At 40.3% G+C, this 19,545-nt stretch overlaps 3 protein-coding genes across 4 annotated transcripts in view; 2 read left to right on the top strand and 1 right to left on the bottom strand.

The window, feature by feature from the left end:
* The first annotated feature begins 427 nt into the window (after positions 1-427).
* ankra2 (ankyrin repeat, family A (RFXANK-like), 2) lies at positions 428-3,847 on the top strand. Its single transcript, XM_086095960.1, has 8 exons — positions 428-997; positions 1,243-1,401; positions 1,485-1,550; positions 1,833-1,930; positions 2,017-2,142; positions 2,469-2,535; positions 2,700-2,780; positions 2,940-3,847. The coding sequence occupies exons 1-8, from the start codon at positions 691-693 to the stop codon at positions 2,993-2,995; spliced, it is 960 nt and encodes a 319-aa protein (XP_085952086.1). The 5' UTR covers positions 428-690; the 3' UTR covers positions 2,996-3,847.
* A 2-nt stretch (positions 3,848-3,849) lies between these two features.
* The window catches only part of btf3 (basic transcription factor 3), a 36,514-nt gene continuing 20,818 nt past the window's right edge, over positions 3,850-19,545 (bottom strand). Inside the window, exons 1-6 of one of the 2 annotated variants that reach the window (XM_086095962.1) lie at positions 6,854-6,929; positions 6,223-6,291; positions 5,967-6,080; positions 5,695-5,896; positions 5,209-5,271; positions 3,850-4,291 (exon numbers count right to left, since the gene is read on the bottom strand). In XM_086095962.1, the coding sequence (XP_085952088.1) occupies positions 4,245-4,291; positions 5,209-5,271; positions 5,695-5,896; positions 5,967-6,080; positions 6,223-6,291 (495 nt within the window). In that variant the 5' untranslated portion in view covers positions 6,854-6,929 and the 3' untranslated portion in view covers positions 3,850-4,244. Of the gene's footprint in view, positions 4,292-5,208; positions 5,272-5,694; positions 5,897-5,966; positions 6,081-6,222; positions 6,292-6,853; positions 6,930-19,545 lie in introns of those variants that run through there. The other variant, XM_086095963.1, reaches the window with a different exon arrangement.
* foxd1 (forkhead box D1) lies at positions 10,364-12,186 on the top strand. The gene has a single exon (XM_086096805.1). The coding sequence runs from the start codon at positions 10,663-10,665 to the stop codon at positions 11,668-11,670; it is 1,008 nt and encodes a 335-aa protein (XP_085952931.1). The 5' UTR covers positions 10,364-10,662; the 3' UTR covers positions 11,671-12,186.

Genomic DNA, 19,545 nt, shown 5'->3' with positions numbered 1-19,545 from the left:
AAATACAATACAACTTAACTGTGTTGACAATGTTTTACATATCATTTATTCGACCAGGTAAGGCAATTAACAGATTTTCATTTACAATGCTGACCTAGCAGACACACCGCAGAGCATAACAATGCAAAAATAAATAAAAAGAATAAAAGCAAATACAGATAAATATAGCTATATACAACAAACTGTTCGATGTGATATACACAAGTGTGTACACAAAACCATTTAAAATATATACCCAGAAGTAAAAAAAATGCAACCACAAATAACCAGACAAAATATTGCTTCTCCAAATCAAAATACACCTGAGAAAGGCGCAAGATTAATGTGGTTTTAACCACGTTTCGCCAATAATAAATCGAATTGTTCCTGTAGTGCATCCTGTTGTTCTCAAGAGGGCGCTCAAGAACGCGCAAGTGTTGTCAGGAAATGAAGAAGCCAAAGAAAGAAACAAGATGGCGCCGTCAATGTAGCCTTTTGTTGCAGTCTTTCGTGTTGAAACTAATAAGACGTGTTTGCTGTTTGAAAGTGTTTTTAATATATATATAAATATATATATATTTATTTCCTATTTTTATGGTAATATTTTACACATTGGTCGTCAACCATAGCGACTATTTGTTTGTTTAGCGACGATATGACCGAGCTTCTGTTGTGTTGACAACGTTGCAATCTGGAGTCGGTGACCGACAAATGGACATCGCTTCGAGTTCGGCGTCCGCGGGGACCCCCGGTTCCATGTCCGACGACATGGAGGGCCTGGGCGGCGGCGGCGTCTTGCCCCACCTGGGCGCCATCAAGACGGAGCAGGGGCTGCCGGTGAGCGGCGCGGACGAGGCGGGCAACCCCAACGTGGCCATGGGCATCAAGTTCATTCTGCCCAACCGCTTCGACATGAACGTCTGCTCTCGGTTCGTCAAATCGCTCAACGAGGAGGAGAGCAAGAACATCCAAGACCAGGTCAACTCCGACCTGGAGGTCGCTTCCGTGCTCTTCAAAGGTTTGCTCGTCACTATGACAACAACAATGATGATGATAATGATAAAATGTAGTTTATTGTTTTTATTGGTTTAAAGTGTGTATAAGTCCTTTTTAAAATGCTATGAAAACATTATTTTTAATTTTTTTTATATATATTAACGTGGATTTTCACTCATGACATGAAATTACGAATAGAGTATATAGCTGTGCGCAGAGAATAATTACCACAGTGATGTGTGAATGTTTGCACGTTGTGTTTTTCAGCTGAGTGCAACATCCAGACGTCGCCGTCGGCGGGCATCCAGGTGCGCCACGTGTACACGCCGTCCACCACCAAGCACTTCTCCCCCATCAAGCAATCCACCACCCTCACCAACAAACACCGCGGCAACGAGGTCTCCTCCACGCCGCTCCTCGTGCACTGTATGCCCGCTGCCGCCACGCCTCCGCCGCTCCTTTGGCAATCAAGTGTATGTGATATTATATTCTGGTATTTGTCTCGGCAGCTTTATCCATCCATCAGCTGGCGGCTCAAGGCGAGATGGTCTTCCTGGCCAGCAGGATTGAGCAAGGTACATGTGCGGTCTGGAAATGACAACAAAAATACAAAGCATTGATGCTAGTTTCATTAGCCCAGCTACGGCTATTTGCATTGTGTGTTAGCACTAAGCTAGCAGGCTTCTGGAAGTCTTTGCAACTAAAGGCGAAATTGATGGCTTGGATTTTGAAAACCTAAAAATGACGATTTCACTCGTAAGTCAAGTTTCTGCGTGTTTTGTTTATTATTTTCCCCAACCCTTCTGCCATGTTCTTGTATTCATAAATGATGTCATTGTTGTGTTTGTTTCTTAAAGAGACGGTGATCAACGCGCAAGACGAGGAAGGCTTCACGCCTCTCATGTGGGCGGCGGCGCACGGGCAGATTGCCGTGGTGGAGTTTCTGCTCCAGAATGTAAAATTCAAGAAAGAAAAAAATTCAAATGCACATGATCAGATAGGGTGCTTTTTTTAATAATAATAATAATGATGCATGTGCAGGGTGTCGATCCGAATTTGTTGGCCAAAGGACGAGAGAGCGCTTTGTCGCTGGCGTGCAGCAAAGGATACACGGACATCGTCAAGATGCTCATCGACTGCGGCGTCGACGTCAACGAGTACGACTGGGTCGGTCCCACGCACTTTAAATGACACTGAGATATATAAAAAAAATATATTTTTAAAAAGCAGTATTTTGTAAAATACAATAGAATTTAAAATTATAATCGTTATCGTACTTTAAATTATATAGAGATGGGTGACAAATTTAGTAACAACACTAACCGTAATTAAATTTAAATTACATAAAAACAATGTTTTTTAGTAAAATCAAGATACATTAAAAAAAAAACTGGTAAGTACAAAAACAAAACAAGATAAAATGACAAAATCAAACCCAATGAACTAAAGATGCAAAACAAAATACAGTAACGATTTGCTCACACTGCTTTCAGAACGGAGGAGCCCCGCTGCTCTACGCCGTCCACGGCAATCACATACGCTGCGTGGAGCTGCTGCTAGGTAAACAAACACACAACCGCCACAGATTCCCGTTGAGAACAACATTAGTAAGGAGGAGTGAAAATTAAGAAATACCGCCAAAATCACAAATGACCATTCAAAATAAAGCCTTACTTACAATTCCGTTGTTTAAATTTGAAATGAACAAAAATTTCCATTTGCAGAAAGCGGCGCCGATCCCACCGTGGAGTCCGACTCGGGTTTCAACGCCATGGACATGGCCGTTGCCATGGGACATCGCAACGGTACGTACGCAAGTTGCACATTGAGCTTGGCAAAAAAAGCCAAAGAAAAAGCAAAACCTGCCCAGACGAGAAAGGAACGTGAACATCCACAGCAGATGGGAAAGAAGTATCGGCACAAGGGTTCTTGTGGCGGCTAATGCTAATTGTGTGTGCGTGCAGTTCAACAGGTGATGGAGGCGCACCTGCTGAGGTTGCTGATGGGCATCCGAGAGTGATGTCATCGACGTCCATGACATCAGCGAGCATCCTGTACTGGACGTGGTTGACTTTGTGCTGCTTTGAGCGCGTTTGGGCTCCAGACGTGTCGTCACATTTTTTATTTATTTCACGCGTTTGTGTCGTCGTCAGTAGTTTTACATTTCATTACTATTGTAATGTAAAAAAAAAAAAAAAAAAAAGGTGATTGAATTTTTACTTTAATTGTGTAATTATTTAAATTGTACTAATTTAAATATACATTTAAATTGTAAGATTTATTTATGTAATGGGATTACAATTATATATATATAAAAAAAAAAATTAGACCTAGCGTATAACTTTTTCAATATTGTAGATAACACAATTGAAATAGAAATTCTAAATGTTTAATTCATACTTTAAATAGTTCAGTGAAAATGTCATTAAAATACAAATTACATTTTTTGTAAGTAAAAGTTAAATACAAACTTTTTTTTGTGAAACCGCAACCTCGCATGTTTGAGCAGAAGCATGAAGTCCCACAAACCTCACCTTTCCTTGAAAATAACATTTAACAAAAAAAGAAACTTTTTTGTCAAGCGTTTCCCTGATAAAATATCTAAAAACACACTCTCATATATACGCTTTACATGGTCAAATTATTTAAGTTTTAGTTATATGGTAACCAAATGTTAAACTATACTGTTTACAAAGTGTCAATGTGTAATTAAAATAAAAATTCAATTACATTTTTTAACGTAACCGAGCATGTTCGAGGCATCAAGTCCTGTATTTATTGCACTAGTTTTTGGATTTGTGTTCATTTGAATGTGTTTACAAGTAAACGATTGCTTTTGTGACGTTTTCATTAAAAAAAACGCATAAACAAACATTTCCACTCACCTTTTTTTTTTTATTCTCCTCAAGCTCATTTTCCACTTGAAAGTACATCATTGAAACAAGCCGACTGAAAGCTAAAACAGTTCAACTTCACCGTAAGCTCGAACGAGTCGCTTAAAAAAAATAAAAATAAAGTTGCGCATGTTGATTGACAGTAGCTACACTTTTTTTTTTTTTTTTTTTTACTGCAGACATTTTTTTTTGTAACGAGGCCACGTAAACAAGATTCAGTAACGTGGAGCAAAAATATTTTACACACAATCATTGGGCGGGACTAAACTTTGGGGAAGGGGGCAATAAACGTTAGCTAAGAAAAGCGCACAGATTTGGACGCCCTCCCCCACAGTCCAGTCGTGAGGTCCCCACACTCCATCCCTACTTGGTCCTCTAGTTTGCTTCGTTCTTGGACGCCTCGTCAAAGTTTTCCACCAGATCTGAAAGCAAACCGAAATGAATAATGGCAAAGTTGACAAAACGCGTTGCCATGCAGGCAGGATTGCTGGGACAATAATAGCAAATATGGGCAAGCTGCTTTTGACTGACAACACAAACATTTTGACTTGCTCGTCGTACAATTGTTCTCAAAACATACATTATGCAAAAACATGGACATTTTTGCTTCAAATTATTTTTTTCTTCAAAATGAATTGTTCAAGAAAATGAAATACTCAAAAACGTGCATCTCTTTTTGCAAATAGAGATTTTTCTCCTCACAAAATACTCTTTTGCTTATTAAAAATCATGACAAACATCTCCCTTTTCTCAAATTAAAAAAAAAAAATCTAAATGTTTTTACCAAAAACTCAAATATCTTGCAAAACAATCTCAAAAACACTACCTTTTCTAAATAAAAATGCAATTTCCTAAAAAATAAATAAAAACAATTTGAACTGTCCCAGAAAAGTTTTCTTGAGAAGCTAAATATTTTTACTTTTGCTTCAATCTGACAGCTTCCATTTTTTCCCCTCACACACACCCTCAAGAAGTCCTTGTAAAATAAAAGCGCTTTCCTTAATTGCACTTTTTTCTTGATGATAAAAAAATAGTCAGCCTCATATGCCCAAATTCCAGAAAAACTGAATTTGTTCAAGCAAGTGTGTTTGTATTTTTTATTGTAGGCAATTATGCTGTTAGGCTAACTTGTTGTCAAAAAAAAAAAAAAAGATATTAAATAAATTATTAAAATACATTTTATAATAATAAATGTTTCTCTCTTTGAAAGCCTAGCCTAACAATGAGTCCCCCCCCCCCCCCCCATCTCCTTGAGTGACACTTTTGTGCTGAAATACAGCTGTGGCCACATTTTTGGTTTCTTGTGCTTCTCCGCCACTCAAAGAGAAAAAAAACTGACCTGGCACTTCGTCGTCGTCATCTTCTTCTTCAATGGTGGCGATAGGCGCTTTGCCATCTGTGGCTGCAGGAAAGGAAAGGAACAGTTTTGATATTAAACAAAATGACATTTTTAATGTCCTGGGGGGGGGGGGGGGGGGTTTCGATAAAAGGGAAAAAATTAACACGTTTTAAAAATCTGATTCGACTAAAGAATCGAATGCTTAATTGATTATATTTAAAAGAATTGCTAGTTGCAGCCTTAGAAAGTACTATATTGTAAAACAGTCTGTTTTGACTGTAATTCATATCTTTGTATGAAGGAAACAAAGAAAATGTATTTTCATCTTCTTCTTTTTTTTTGCTTCAATTGGTTATCAGAATTTTATTTAGCCAAATATCTGAATAGGGTTTAAAAAAAATAAAATCTAAAATGTACAGTCCACGTTTGAAAATAAAATATTTCCTGTAAACTTGGAATGGTGGTAGCAGCGGGCGGCGACAGGACCTTGCTTGGGCAGGGCCTCGGCGAGCCTCCTGAGGCTGGTGAGGCTGTCGGCCCCGAGCTGGTTGAGGATGCCGGGCAGCATCTCGGTGAGCTGCTTGGTCTCGGCGTGGCCCGTGACGGTGAAGGTGTTGGCTGCCAGCGACGCCTGCACCTTGGGGTTGTTAAAGTGGATCACTGTGCCCTGGTTGGTGAACATGTTCACCTGCCAAAAAAAACCAAAAAGATGGTCAGTGGGGCTTTTGGGGGTTACCGCGCCGGCTTTAGGCTCGGACCTCCTCGATGCCGGAGATGTTGTTGACGCCGAGCTTCTTCAGGGAGAACTGCAGCTTCTTGTCGTCCGCCGTGGCCGTCCTGTGCACCACCTTCTTCTTTCGCCGAGCGCTGCCCTAAAACAATGCACAAATTCGCTTTACGCACATGTGCTGTATAGAAAAAGTCTACACACCCCTGTTTGTTTTCACTACTGTTTCCTAGCATGCAAACAATTGTGGATTTTTTTTCTTCGGCATTTATTTGTGTGAGACGTACCTTTCCTCCGATGCGGACTTGCGCCTGCAGCTTAGCTAATTTCTCTTGATTCATTATTGTTTCTTTCATCTGTGAGGTAAAAACAAACAAGAAATGAAGTTGGCAGCAAGAGGGTATACACCTCAAACGGGACTCAACAAATAATTAGGAACACTGACTGAAGCGTTACAAGGAGCTAGCAAGTCAGGCCAGTCAAACTTATACAACTTTATCGACATATCCTTACGCGACATTGACATATGACAACTTTATTGACACGACAATGCATCCTTTAGTTTCGCCTTAGCGTTTTAAAGCTAGCTTGGAAACTAAAGAGACCCACTTGCAGAAACCAAGACAGTTTACAATTGTCTTTCTTAATGGTTGAATTGATGTTAACTCCATCGTCCACTTTATCCATTTATTTTTTAAAGGTGCGGCTGTGTGTTTTGAACAGCAACTCGTCGGCTAACGTTAGCTCGCATGTTAGCTTTCAGCCGCCCATGCCGAGCGACGCGCAACAGGCGCCTACAAACTTGCTCTGTCCGCCCTCCCCCGTCTCAGAGGGCATCCCGCAAATCCGGACAAATTGGGGGACGCCGTGTTCGCTCTCGGAGCGGCGACTGAAGTAACTGAAAAGCTTCACGCTCACCTGTAAGCTAACAGCAAACACATGCGGGGAGCAAGATGGACGCCAAAGAGGAAAGCGGAAGTGACGTCAGGAAAAAGGAAGTTGTTATGCGCGTGTGTGTCAGTTGAACTGCGCTAAATTTTGCCCTACGTTTAGTTTGTCAGGTTTGTGCACAGCTCATGATATACGCGAAAAAGGTTACTAATTAGATGTAACGCGCGTAAAACACCATTTTACAAAGAAGGCTACATTTACATGTACTTATCTGAGTAGTTTTAATGGCACCTACTTTTCACTTTTTACTTTCACTTGAGTGTTTTTTGTTGAGAACAAACTCGACTTTGACTCCGTTATATAAGCTACATTCTACTTGCTGCGCTATGTATTTATTTATTTTGGTTTGTCAGAGACTTGTGTCACATTACACTGCTCCAACATCCACCACTGGCAAAGTAATACTCTATTTGACCAATCAACGCGAGGCAGTCACATGACCGCACATCGCGCCTCACTAACCCTGCCCACACAGAAGCAAACTTTTCAATGGCTCATTTATTCATTTATTTAAGAACTAAGAATTTGCCTTCATTAATATTATTTTGTATAATATAATATAATATAATATAATATAATATAATATAATATAATATAATATAATATAATATAATATAATATTCGTGAGTTTAATATTGAGCTACTCTCATAATTGCTTATAGATGCCACAAGATAGCTCCAAAGCAATACTTTTATATTAGGGCTTTGGCTGAAGCACAAAAAAACAGTGACTCGGTCACTTTTCACCAAGAAAAGAACGATTTCATAATTACGCACCGTGCGTAACCTGGAAACGTCGTATGTCGGGAACACAAACCGAGGACCACCTGTAGCATACAGTATGTGCTCATATCATAACATTAACACTTTTCGAATGTCTAAATATTATTATTTATTAACTAACAGTGTGCTAGTACGATGCAGCATTTTCTTTTTTGGCATGAATTTTCCTGTGTGTGTGTGTGTGTGTGGGGGGGGGGGGTTAATTGCAGCCCCCCCCCCCTTTACTGCTTTCGACGCACAAAAACATAATTGGAAAAAAAACATACAGCTTGTATTACTTGTCTACATGGTGGATGGATTATTTTTGTTAAAGTTAAAGTTTATTCTACTTTGACATTGTAAATGTGTGCTGTATATACTTTACTATATATTTTTTAAATAGTTTAACAGTAATGCAGCTATAGCCACGTTTCAAAACGTATAAATTAAAAACACGAGAAAAGTGGCATGAACAGCCGTATTTTTAATTGAAGCCACAGTCATAAAAGCAACACGTGTCGAGCGGGTTATTTTCTTTACATATGTGGAAAATAAAATAAATGTCTTCTTCCAGAGACGCTTAAAAAAAAAATCTTATCTACAACGTTAACTTTTTAGGGTACAACTTTCCCCCCGAACTAATAATAATAATAATAATAATAATAATAATAATAATAATAATAAATCAAAACGTACATTTTCGGCTCAAAAATGTCAGAAAAAGTTTCTTCATTTTTGCTTTACAATTTTCTCCACTCATGAATGAATTACCCCCCCCCCAAAAAAAACCTATACAACTTGAATCTATTTACCACCATGTTGCAGTACAACTACAGTACTTGTGGTCAAAATTATATATTTATAAAACGCATCCATATTAAACGAGACGTTATAAAAATGCGTCAAGCCCGCCTTAAATGATACTGTTTAATAGTAACACAAATACATAATATTTAGTCCTTTATGCTTAAATATACGGTCTGGCATGAACGTATGTACGTTAACATTTACATTCAGAGTTAAGTTTAGTGTGTTTAAATTCAAGAGAAACACTTTACAGAGACATTTTGGAGGCTTAGTTGCAAAAGTTTAAAAGTCACCTCTAGATGGCGCCGAACTCAAGATAACATCTGCACGAGTCGCTCGAAGAAATCGTCTTCAAGTTCACTTTTTACTGCACATCATTTGGTCTGTTCTCCAAATAAAGCGTTAAACATATTAAGGTTTAAATAGATTTAAAAAATAAAAATATTAATTGATTAAAAAAAGTATTTATCTTGACAATTGTTATATTAGGCCTATATGCATTTCACTGTCAATCGTCTTTTACAAGCTGGAGGCTTGAGTGTGTGTGTGTGTGTGTGGGGGGGGGGGGGGGTCTTGCACGTCTTTATTTAGTGAAAGCAACGAGCGTGTTATTACTGCTGACATTTAAATGTCATTCATAGAAATGTTGTTGTTTTATTGCATGCCGATGATGTGTGCGTGGAGCTGTGGTGTGTGCGTGTGTGTGTGTGTGGGGGGGGGGGGGGGGTCTCGCATGCTCTGCGTGACCCGTGACTGATGCGAGTTAACAGCTGACTCTTTCCCATTGCAAATGGCTGGCGGATAATGGAGATAACTAGCGAATCACGCAACGTTCCGCCAGCGCTAACTCGTTCTTATTCATTGAGGAAATCAAACAAATGTTTTGATTGCACTTTTTTTCCCAAAGCATTCTTGTTGCATGTTGATGTAAATGATTTTTGTTGTATTGCGCGGGCTGTCAAGAGACAGATGGGGCGCTGCGAGGCTGTTGTTTTTTATTTGAAAGAAATATAGTTTACTTGAAAAGAATATGATGTTCATTGTTATTATTTTAGCTATGCCATTATTTCTACTTTACTAATATTTTATGTTCAACATAGTTTCAGCTCATGGTTGTTGTTTTTTGTCAATAAAGTTGAGCTGAGAATGTTCATGTTTAGTTTTTTTTAAGTTTTCCAAGTAATTCCCCTTTTTATAGGTTATAAATATAGCTTTTTGTTTCTTTTTTTTTAAATGTATTGTGCATGTTTTATTTTCTTTGTACTTCTTATATATTAGTTGTTTTCATTAAATTCACTTATGTATTTCCTTATGTTTTTTTAAATGAATTTATCTTGTTTATGTTTTAAAATTTCTTCTTTTTGGTATTTAATTTTTTTCGTTCATTTTTTGTGATCTGTATTTTACTACTACTACTACTTACAATAATCATAATAATCATAATAATCATAATAATCATAATAATTAATCTCCACAATTAACCACTAATTGTACCACTTCAATAAAAATTAATTAATTAATACCTTTTTGGTTGTTTTTCTCATATGTTTTCATTCATCTTTTATTATTTTAAGAAAGATATTTACATTTTATTGACAGGGATATCGTAAAGTTTCATATGAAAAGTTTTTGCTCAAATAATGATCCCCCTCTCTGGCATTATTATTATTATTTTATTTTTTTGGGGGGGGGGGGGTGCTCAAGCAGTATTAAATAAAAAAAAATTCAAAAACTGTTTTCCTAAACAAACACTAAATGTTCCCGTTAATGAATAGAAAGTGAATTTAAAATAAGTTAAGACTTCCCTCTCGCTTTTGCTCGGCCTGTGTGACGTGTACAAGTCACGTGAACGGCCAGCCGGTATAACTAGTGGCGGACGGTCCGCCCCCTCCCGGATTCACTCCGAGGCCCTCGCGTGGCGTTCTAGCGGCTTCACTGCACGGGGCCGACCCGGCACGGCACGGAACAGGACGCCGACCCGCCTGGAAGCGTATGGACATAGCGGCAGGAAAAAAGTGGCAGTCGTCTCCCTCTTGCGACCTCCTCCTCACCTCCTCCTCCTCCCCCACCCCCTCCTCCTCCTCCTCCTCCTCCTCCTCCTCCTCCTCCTCCTCCTCCCCCTCGCATGAGCTTCATCGAGGGAGGGGGGCACGGCGGCGCTTCCTCATCTGGCCCCGGCGGACGCGGCCGGGCGTGAGAGGCGAGCCATGACTCTGAGCTCCGAGATGTCGGACGCCTCCGTCCTCTCGGAAGAGACCGACATCGACGTGGTGGGCGAGGGGGAGGAGGCCGAGCACGGACGCGGCTCTCCTCCGACGCAGCCGCAGCCTCATCCGCATCCGTCCGACGCCGCCGCCGCCGCCGCCGCCGCCGGCTCGGAGCCCGGGCGGGACGCCTACAAGCCGGCGTCGTCCGCCGGAAAGAACCCCCTGGTCAAGCCGCCTTACTCGTACATTGCCTTAATCACCATGGCCATCCTCCAGAGCCCCAAGAAGCGGCTGACCCTCAGCGAGATCTGCGACTTCATCAGCAACCGCTTCCCGTACTACCGCGAGAAGTTCCCCGCCTGGCAGAACTCCATCCGCCACAACTTGTCGCTCAACGACTGCTTCGTCAAGATCCCGCGGGAGCCCGGCAACCCGGGCAAGGGCAACTACTGGACGCTGGACCCGGAGTCGGCGGACATGTTCGACAACGGAAGCTTCCTGCGGCGGAGGAAGCGCTTCAAGCGGCAGCAGACGCAGGACTTGCTGCGGGAGCACGGCGGCTTCCTGCCGGCCGCCGCCTACGGCTACGCGCCCGGCTACGGGTGCGGGGGCTACGGGCTCCAGCTGCAGTCGTACCACACGCACTCGGCTCTCTTGGCCTTCCAGCAGCAGCAGCAGCAGCAACAGCAGCAGCAGTCGGCTCGGCACGGCGGCACCGCGCTGCAGCCCGCCGCCTCGCTGCTGCCCTCCGCGGAGCGACCCCGGGGCCGCTTCTACCCGCAGCTCGGCGCCGGGTCACTGCAGGGCTCGCACAAGTCGGCCTCGCCGGCGCACCGCTCGCCCTTCTCCATTGAGAGCATCATCGGCGGCGGCGGCGGCGGCGGCTCGCCGAGCCCCTCCAGGACTTCCCCGGCGGTGGTGCCGGTGATGGCCGGTGCCTCGCTGGGGCTGGGGCCGAACTCGGCCGTCTTGCACCCGCTGGAGAACTTCACGGCCGGCGGCTGTTAAAGCAGACTCAAACTAACGAACAAAAGACAAACGAACAAAATAAAACGGCCCCTCAGTGAAAGGTAGGAGGATTATTTTTGTATGTTTATTGCAGCGCGCGCGCGTGGAGAATTTGGCGTGCGCGTTCACGCGTTTTGAGAAGATATTTAATGCTCATATTTCTTTTTTTTTCTTTTTTTTTTTGGTAGCTTGAAAATCAGGATGTTTGGACTTTTGTCTCCTCCAGCCACAATCTCAGGACGAATTGCTATAAATGATCACATGTTGTTGTTTAAAAAAAAAAAAGTATAATAATAATAATGTATTAATGTGTCAAACACGTTTCTTTTTTTATTATTAATATTAATAGTTCTGCCAATTTGAACAGGTTTTTTGATTTTAAACTTTGTAATAAAAACACAAAGAGTTTAAAAAAAAGTCATACATTTATAACATGCAGTGTGTGTTTATTTGAGTAATAAAGAAATAATGTACATTTTTTGGCTACGACGAAATGTAAATGAAGTGTGATATTTTTACACAACTTGTTTTTACAAGGAGAATAAATTCTGTTTTGAAGAAAATAAGACGTGAGAGGAAATACTTTTTTTCATCTCTAATAGCCACAAATTTGAGTTTGTTTTTTTAGATGACCAAAAAGATTTGTATTTTTCAGTATAAGTCAATGCTACAATTAATATTTTACACGTTTGCCACTTGAACCAATAACTTATTTACTTTTTAAAATATTTTCTAATTTCATTATTAATATATACAGTCATTTGCTCACCTGCACATGTGACGCTCACACAAACAAATCCAATAGCGGCCTGACACTTATGCACAATATTTACAATTTCATCAATCTTCAAATAATTGCTATCCATTGCGAGGCTCGCTCATTTCATATTTCCACCTATATTTTTGTACATTAATGCCAGCCTTTCCGGGGCATGCGCACAAGTGCAGGCGGCGCGTGACCCTCGTCACGCTCATGACAACAAGGTGCAGCCTGCACCCTCACGCGATATTTCCCGCCGTGCCCTCATTTTCTGAACATCTGCACCATTTTGGCGATCCATTTAAAAAAAAAAAAAAAAAAACATCCTTCCAAATGTAGTCCCCCGCACGCTGCAACGCAATTTCTACATTTGAGCAATCACTCCAGTTTGTTGCCTGCGTACGGCCGCTTCCGTGACTGGCGTGCACGGCGCGTGCGTGTCGTAGTGTATAGCAGCTAAATCGGTGCATCGCTCGCAGCGAGTTCACTGGGCCACGAGAGGACAGACATTGCGTGATGATGCAACACGCAACGCGGGGCGGAGAGAGCGAGGGAAGGTAGAGAGAGCAAGCGGGAGAATTGAGGAGGCCAGCGTGTTGACAAATAAACAGAACAGGAAGCGACAAATACAACCAAAACACATCGGGTATCCAGATGTGACGTGTCATATACACAAAATGCTAAACTGCGGCCACAATGTACAGATGTGCGTTATGAAATAATATAGCCACAAAATAGAACATCAATTAGCATTTTTGTTTGAAAGTTATAAGCCAACATAAATCGTGGCCACAAATTATTAAAGCAAAGCATTTGGTGTACTTTTTTTGGAGGGGGGGGGGTAGAGCTTAATTTTTGATGATCTATAAGGTCTACTTGCTACTGTATTTGATATCAGTCATGATGATGGAACTTGTGTAAAAAGTTTGAAAATCACTTTGCTACCTGGTGCACTCCATTTGCAAATGATTACTCATTTATGGCCAAAAACTATGCGTGTGAAGTGTAAAAAGTAGTTAAAGTGCTATTAATCATTCAAGCTAAAACTCTTTTAAATGATCATATTTTGTTGGCATAGGCGAGAAAGTTTCCGGACGAAAGACTTCCGACTCCGACAAATTCTCTTATACAAAATGTGTCCAAATTGCCTAAAATGGCTGCTTCAAACCAAAATGGTCGACTTCCTGTTCCATTCCGGACATCCGGGGGCCTGAGACTTTTTTTTTGTATGCGTCCTGTTACGATCGACTTGTTCACTCCAAAAACTTCGTGTTCGGGCTGTTTTTGGCAACCTTCCCGGGGGCTTGACTGAGTGTCTTTGTGGGGGTTGTCGTGGGAACTCCTTAAATAGATTTTCACCAGGATACTCGCACTTGCAAAAAAAATGGTTACGTTTTGGGGAAATAAAGAAGCCCCACAAAATGATGATCCATTCATCAAAATAATAATCATAATAATAAACCACTCCTTTTAGGGCCATTTAGCATCTCAACATGTCAAAAATTGAGCTGTAAAAAAAAAGGAAAAAAAGAAGAAGAACAGATATTTTAAATATGGGAATCAAACAGGACGTCGGCCATTTTGGATTGAACCGGTCATATAGGTTATTCACGCAAAAAAAATAAATAAATAAAGAAGCTCCAGCACCCAGCACTAGTTTCATTGGCAGTTCGTACAATTAGGCCCAGTCACCAATTTCACTGGTGGGCGTGTCTATTATGACAGGATGAAAAAACAAAAAAAAAACATCTCAAAGGCCTGAAATTGAACAGCAAATGATTGATAATTGAGGCGAATCAGTATTTCAGTTTATCGTAAAAACACATGCCAACGTCTTACTTGAACGCTTTCAGAAAATATGAAAAAATGTGCTTTTAACAAGCACTTTGGTATTTTTTTTATTGTGGTTGTTACAGCAATTTAAAAAAATGACTTGGACAATTTTGTTAATTATGCTAACAGTTCTGTGACTGAATTTGTGTTTGCCATGAAGGTTTTACGATGTCAAATATGTGCCTTGGCTCATTGAATCTTGGGAATCTTTTTCCTAGACAGCTGGCCAAAAAGAAATGGCCATCTTTTTTTCTTCTTTTTTTTTGCGCTTTCATCTAATGTTCATCTTGCAGCTTTACCTACCTGGTGTGTCTCAATAATTGATACCCTTATTTTTAAAATCCTCCTGTTATGTTGTGGGTATTAAAATAGGATTACTTTGATTTTGTGTCCAAGTTTAGTATACTTCCGTTTCAGCTTCTATTTGTGTCACGGTCACTTTTGAGGAAATACGGTATTACGAAGGCTTTAAAACCTCATTCATAACGGCCCTCCACCCCCACTCCACACACACACACATTCACCAAGTGTTGCTCCATGAAGTCGCGTGTGCGTGCCTTTCTTCCTGACAGACACACAAATCATGAGAGTTTTAGTGCATGAAAGTGCAATGACCCACATTATGGACACGCCACAGGCAGGCCACAACATTAGGTACACCTGCACCTGTCTAATGCAGGCCTTTCCCTAAAACCTTTTCGACCAACCACAACAATAACAACATAAGGAATAATCAAAACCCTACTCATGATCATTTATTTGCGGTTTTAAAACCAAGTGAACAAAAAAATAGATTTAAGCCTGTAAGAAAATGTCATAAAATTGTATTTTATTTTTATTTTTTCTGATGGATTACATGGACATGAGCACAATTGAGGATTGGTGAGCATTTGAACCTGCTGGGTTCAAAGGTCACGAAGAGAGCTGACAACATGCAACACTTAAAAGAGCTGAAGACAAGCCAAGGTTTGCTCATTCAGCATTTGGAAAACTTATTTTGTTTTTGTTTTGTTTTAATTATAATTAACTATAATAAATTACAAATATTAGCTATATATATATATATATATATATATATATATATATATTTATTTATTTATTTATAACATTCCTAATATATTGTCCTTCCTTCCATGTGTCATGCCTTCCCTTTCATGTGTTCCATGAGAAGCTTGATTTAAAGCAAAGTGATTGTTTTCAGCACAAGTGGTTAGTTAGTTAGTTAACCGGCCACCTGGCTAGCTAGCTATCTCATATAAAATGCTATTTTTTTAAATTTAGTTATCCAACCATTAAGTTAGTTTGTTAGCTAGCAAGCTAATTAGCTCAATCAATAGTGCTAATCTTTGAATGTCATTAGTCAGCGGGTTAGTTAATTAGTTGTCAATTTAGTTAGGTAATGTGTTAGTTAGGAAGCTAGCCCAATGGCACAAGGAATAATTAGCCCACGCTCACTTTGTGTTGTCCTAACTTTTTTTTGGAGTGCACGCACACATTCATATGGTCTCCCAAGCGGGAAGCAAACTCGCGCCAACCTGCACGGAAGGCAAGCGAAGGTAACCACTCCGCCACCCGGACCCATTATTGTTGTAATTATCAAGCCAACTACCTACTTACCAAGTAAAATTTGATCAAAGCTGCTCACCTGATGCTATTTAGCTAACTACCGAGCTAACTTGCCAGATATAGCTAATCTGACTGCAAATAAAAGGTCATCTCTCATGTTGCGCTAGCTGGCTAGCTAGTTATTTTTTGTCCATTTTGGCCGTGCCATGTTTTTGACTTGTAAAAGTCAACACAGTGAGAGGGGATATGAGGATATTTGAAGTAAATCTCAGTCATAAAACGGGATATAAGCAGTACTGAATGTGAATTGTTGAGCGTAAGTGGAGGCAAAGGAGCCGTGCAGTAGTCGGCGGGGACTTTCCCAGCGGCCGGCGTACATCTTGCGTTTATTGTTGTAGGCCGAGTGGGAGTTTGTAATGAAGGTGGCGCTAACAAATGCCTGTTATTTTATCGTGGCGTTTGTGCACCAGCGTGATGGATAAGCTACAGTTCAGGCGTGTTTTTGCGTGACGAGCACGCCAAAGCAAACACGTGCTGCGCGGCGGAGGCTAGAAAAAAAAAATAGAAGGGGAAAAAAAAAAAGTGGAAAAATGCAGCAACATAATTCTGCGGCCGGTGGATCTGCGAGTTCACGCCGGGGTGAGACGGCCAAAATGGAGGACGCATAGCAACAGAGCTGAAGGGTGCTAAATAAACCGCACGCAGCTTGTTAGCTCACATTTCGCGATGTGGCGCGAGTTACCCTCATCTTCTTCTTTAGTAAACCAAGTCATTGACTAACTAACAGTAAATAAATAAATAAATAAATAAATCACTTGCATCATTGCTTATGTAATTACGATAACTGGTTAGCATGCTAGATGAGGAGCTACCTACAGACAGATAGATAAAGAGTGAGATAACTCAATAGCACATGTTAGCTAGCTAGCTATTAGCTAGTTAGTTAGCTCATTCATAGTTCATATGTGATTTTTAACTTTTCTCAATGAAAAAGAAACATTCTTTGATTTGCAATATTTTATTTTTGTTCAAGTTGATTATTGTATTCTTTTTGCAGTGCGAGTTGGCAGCACGTGGCGCCAAAAGTCAGAGTGTTTATTAGCATTTAGCATTGTCAGCTGCAGGCCAGCCTTGCCCACTTACACGCAACAACGCCTCCAGCTCATAAACACATCAACGGACCCTTCGTCATGCTGCCACGCGGCGGGTAATACACACCAGCAATGCTGACGCAAGGCAGAGACCCTCCTGAGAGCCCCCCCCCCCCCCCCCCGACTTCCACACACACAACCACTGGAGTTCCTTTTCACCGTCCAGCCATCCAAAGAGCATTTTTCCTCATGAGGGCAGGTTAGCTGAAATCCATTTTAGCTAATTTGTTGCGTTTTTTATTTTATTTTTTAAATTAAAATTTCAATTTCAATGACAACTTTTTATCTTGACATTTGTAGACAAAACAATTGCACCAACGAAGCAGTCCATATGACTGGTTGAGGTCTTATTTAAGCTACTGCACTGTGTTAGCTGGATTGTGCTGTTGAGTCTCGGTGGAGCTTTATTTGATACTTCCTCCCCAGGCAGGAGCACTTCCTGTTGCCCGTCACAACATGCGCTCGGGCCTCCTATCAAAGTACGACATCGCCGCCGAGCCCACCCGCCGCCCACTGCGCTGCACCGGCGGAGTAATCGGATACAAATTTTCCAGTTAGTGGCGGGATGTCTTTCTTTTGCACTGAAAATAAAAAGATGAATTCCCTTCAGGTGTACACGGATACGGAATAAAAATACAAATGCTGTTTTGCCCAAAGCGATACCAATACTGATACTTCGTTTTTACATCACCAAACTGATGAATAGACTTTCATGATCTTTTATGTTTTTTTGAGGGTTATTTTTGTCTATTTGGATTATTAATTAGCCATCTCACAACAGGATATGCCCAGATTTTATGAGTAAAAACTTTATTGCCATAAACGTTAAGTTAAATGAGCTATTTAATTTACATTTTTGTACTTTTAAAACATAATTTTCATTTATTTCATATATTTTACTTTATATACATTTATTTCTACTTTATTCTTGCATTTTATTTCACTTAGAAATTGTATTTTCATTTCTATTTTATTTTTTCATTCAATAAAAATGTTCACCTTATGTCTGTCACTGTTTAACTTTTGAAAATGGAATGTGTATTTTTTATTTAAATAATTTTGAATTTTTTATCTTAATTTAAAATTGCATCTTTTATTATTGTTTAGTCTTTTATTTGAATTTTTATTTTTTTTATATAAAACTTAAAAAAATTAAATAAAATATTGTTAGAAACAGAAAAATAACACAATTGTTCTGCCATATAAACTATTCTCTTTTTTTTCCTCGTACTAGTTAAGTGCTCAAAAATATGACTTGAAAACAAAGAACTAAGAAGAAAGTATTTCGCAAATTCATGCTCCTTGCGCACTCTGACAACGCAGAGCCGTATATAGAGAGAGTTTGGCCAACTCGAGATGGCATCCATTTTGTTACCCTGCTGAAATTGTCCAAATTCTCTCTAAATACGGCTCTGTGACAATGGCAGCGCCACTGCCACCTACTGTAGTGGATGTGCAATTACGCTTCATTCTTGTACAGCAAAAAAAAAAAAAACATCAAATCAAATCAATCTTTTTTCCAATTTGGATGTGACCGCTTGTCTCTTTTCAAGAGGGCCGCCTTTGCTTGTTTACCAATGGCGACGAGTTTCACCGGCAGCGCTTAGCGAGCGCCACTTCGGCTTCCATTTGCCCTCTCGTACAACCACCAGCTGCAAAAGTGGCTTTTACACCCCCACGCCGCACGCACGCACGCGCGCACGCACGTGCACACGCACGCTCTTCAAAAGTGCCGTTTCACTGCTGCAGCTTCCATCTGTTTTCACGCAAAAATAACAACGTGCCATTAGTTCTTCAACTTATTAAATGTTTTGCGATTTAGGATCCATCAGGTCCAAATTTGGGAGCGATTGGACAAAATATTGAGAAGGTGTTTGGCCAACATGGTCAACTTGTGGTGTCTTTTCGGGCATGGCTTCTTGAGACGTTTTTGTGGGTTTACTCATCACAGACACGTCTCCCAAATTTCAGGTGACGAGTTGTAACTGGCTCTCGGGGCTGAATTTTCAAAGAATGTTGTGCGTTCAGACGGCGCATTCGTCGTCCCCACATTTTGTGATGTTACAGCCAGAATCTAAAATGGATCAAATTCAAGGTTTTCCTTAACATTCTACACATAAAGATGACGCTTAAAAAATGCTTTTTGAAAATTCTGTCAATTTATTATTAATTAATTAATAATGCCTTAAATGCATTGTCTTTTCGTTGTGTCATTGTGAAACAAAGTCATCTTCTTTTACAACTAATAAAGTGCTTTCTGGAGCTAAAAACAAAACAAAAACTTCACATCTGAGGAGGCTTGACTAAAAATGTGTAATTGGAAGAGAACACTTCCATCCAACAAAAAAAATATATTTTCCGGAAAATTGTGGTTCAAAAAAGAAATATAAATGATAATTGTAAATTATTGGGAGCCTAAAACAATAATAATAATAATAATAAAAAAAAAAAGCTTTAACAATCATTCCTGATGGTTGGAAAGGAGGATTGTTTGAAAATTAGGATGGGAAAAAAACACGGCTGGGCTTTTTTTTTTTTGCTGGGACAACAGCAGCCTGACTGCGT

The sequence above is a fragment of the Leptonotus elevatus genome, chromosome 15 (assembly GCF_054856555.1).
Source record: "Leptonotus elevatus isolate MCC_2025b chromosome 15, RoL_Lele_1.0, whole genome shotgun sequence".
In the NCBI taxonomy this organism is placed as follows: Eukaryota; Metazoa; Chordata; class Actinopteri; order Syngnathiformes; family Syngnathidae; genus Leptonotus; species Leptonotus elevatus.
This window is presented reverse-complemented; position numbering and strand designations above follow the sequence as displayed.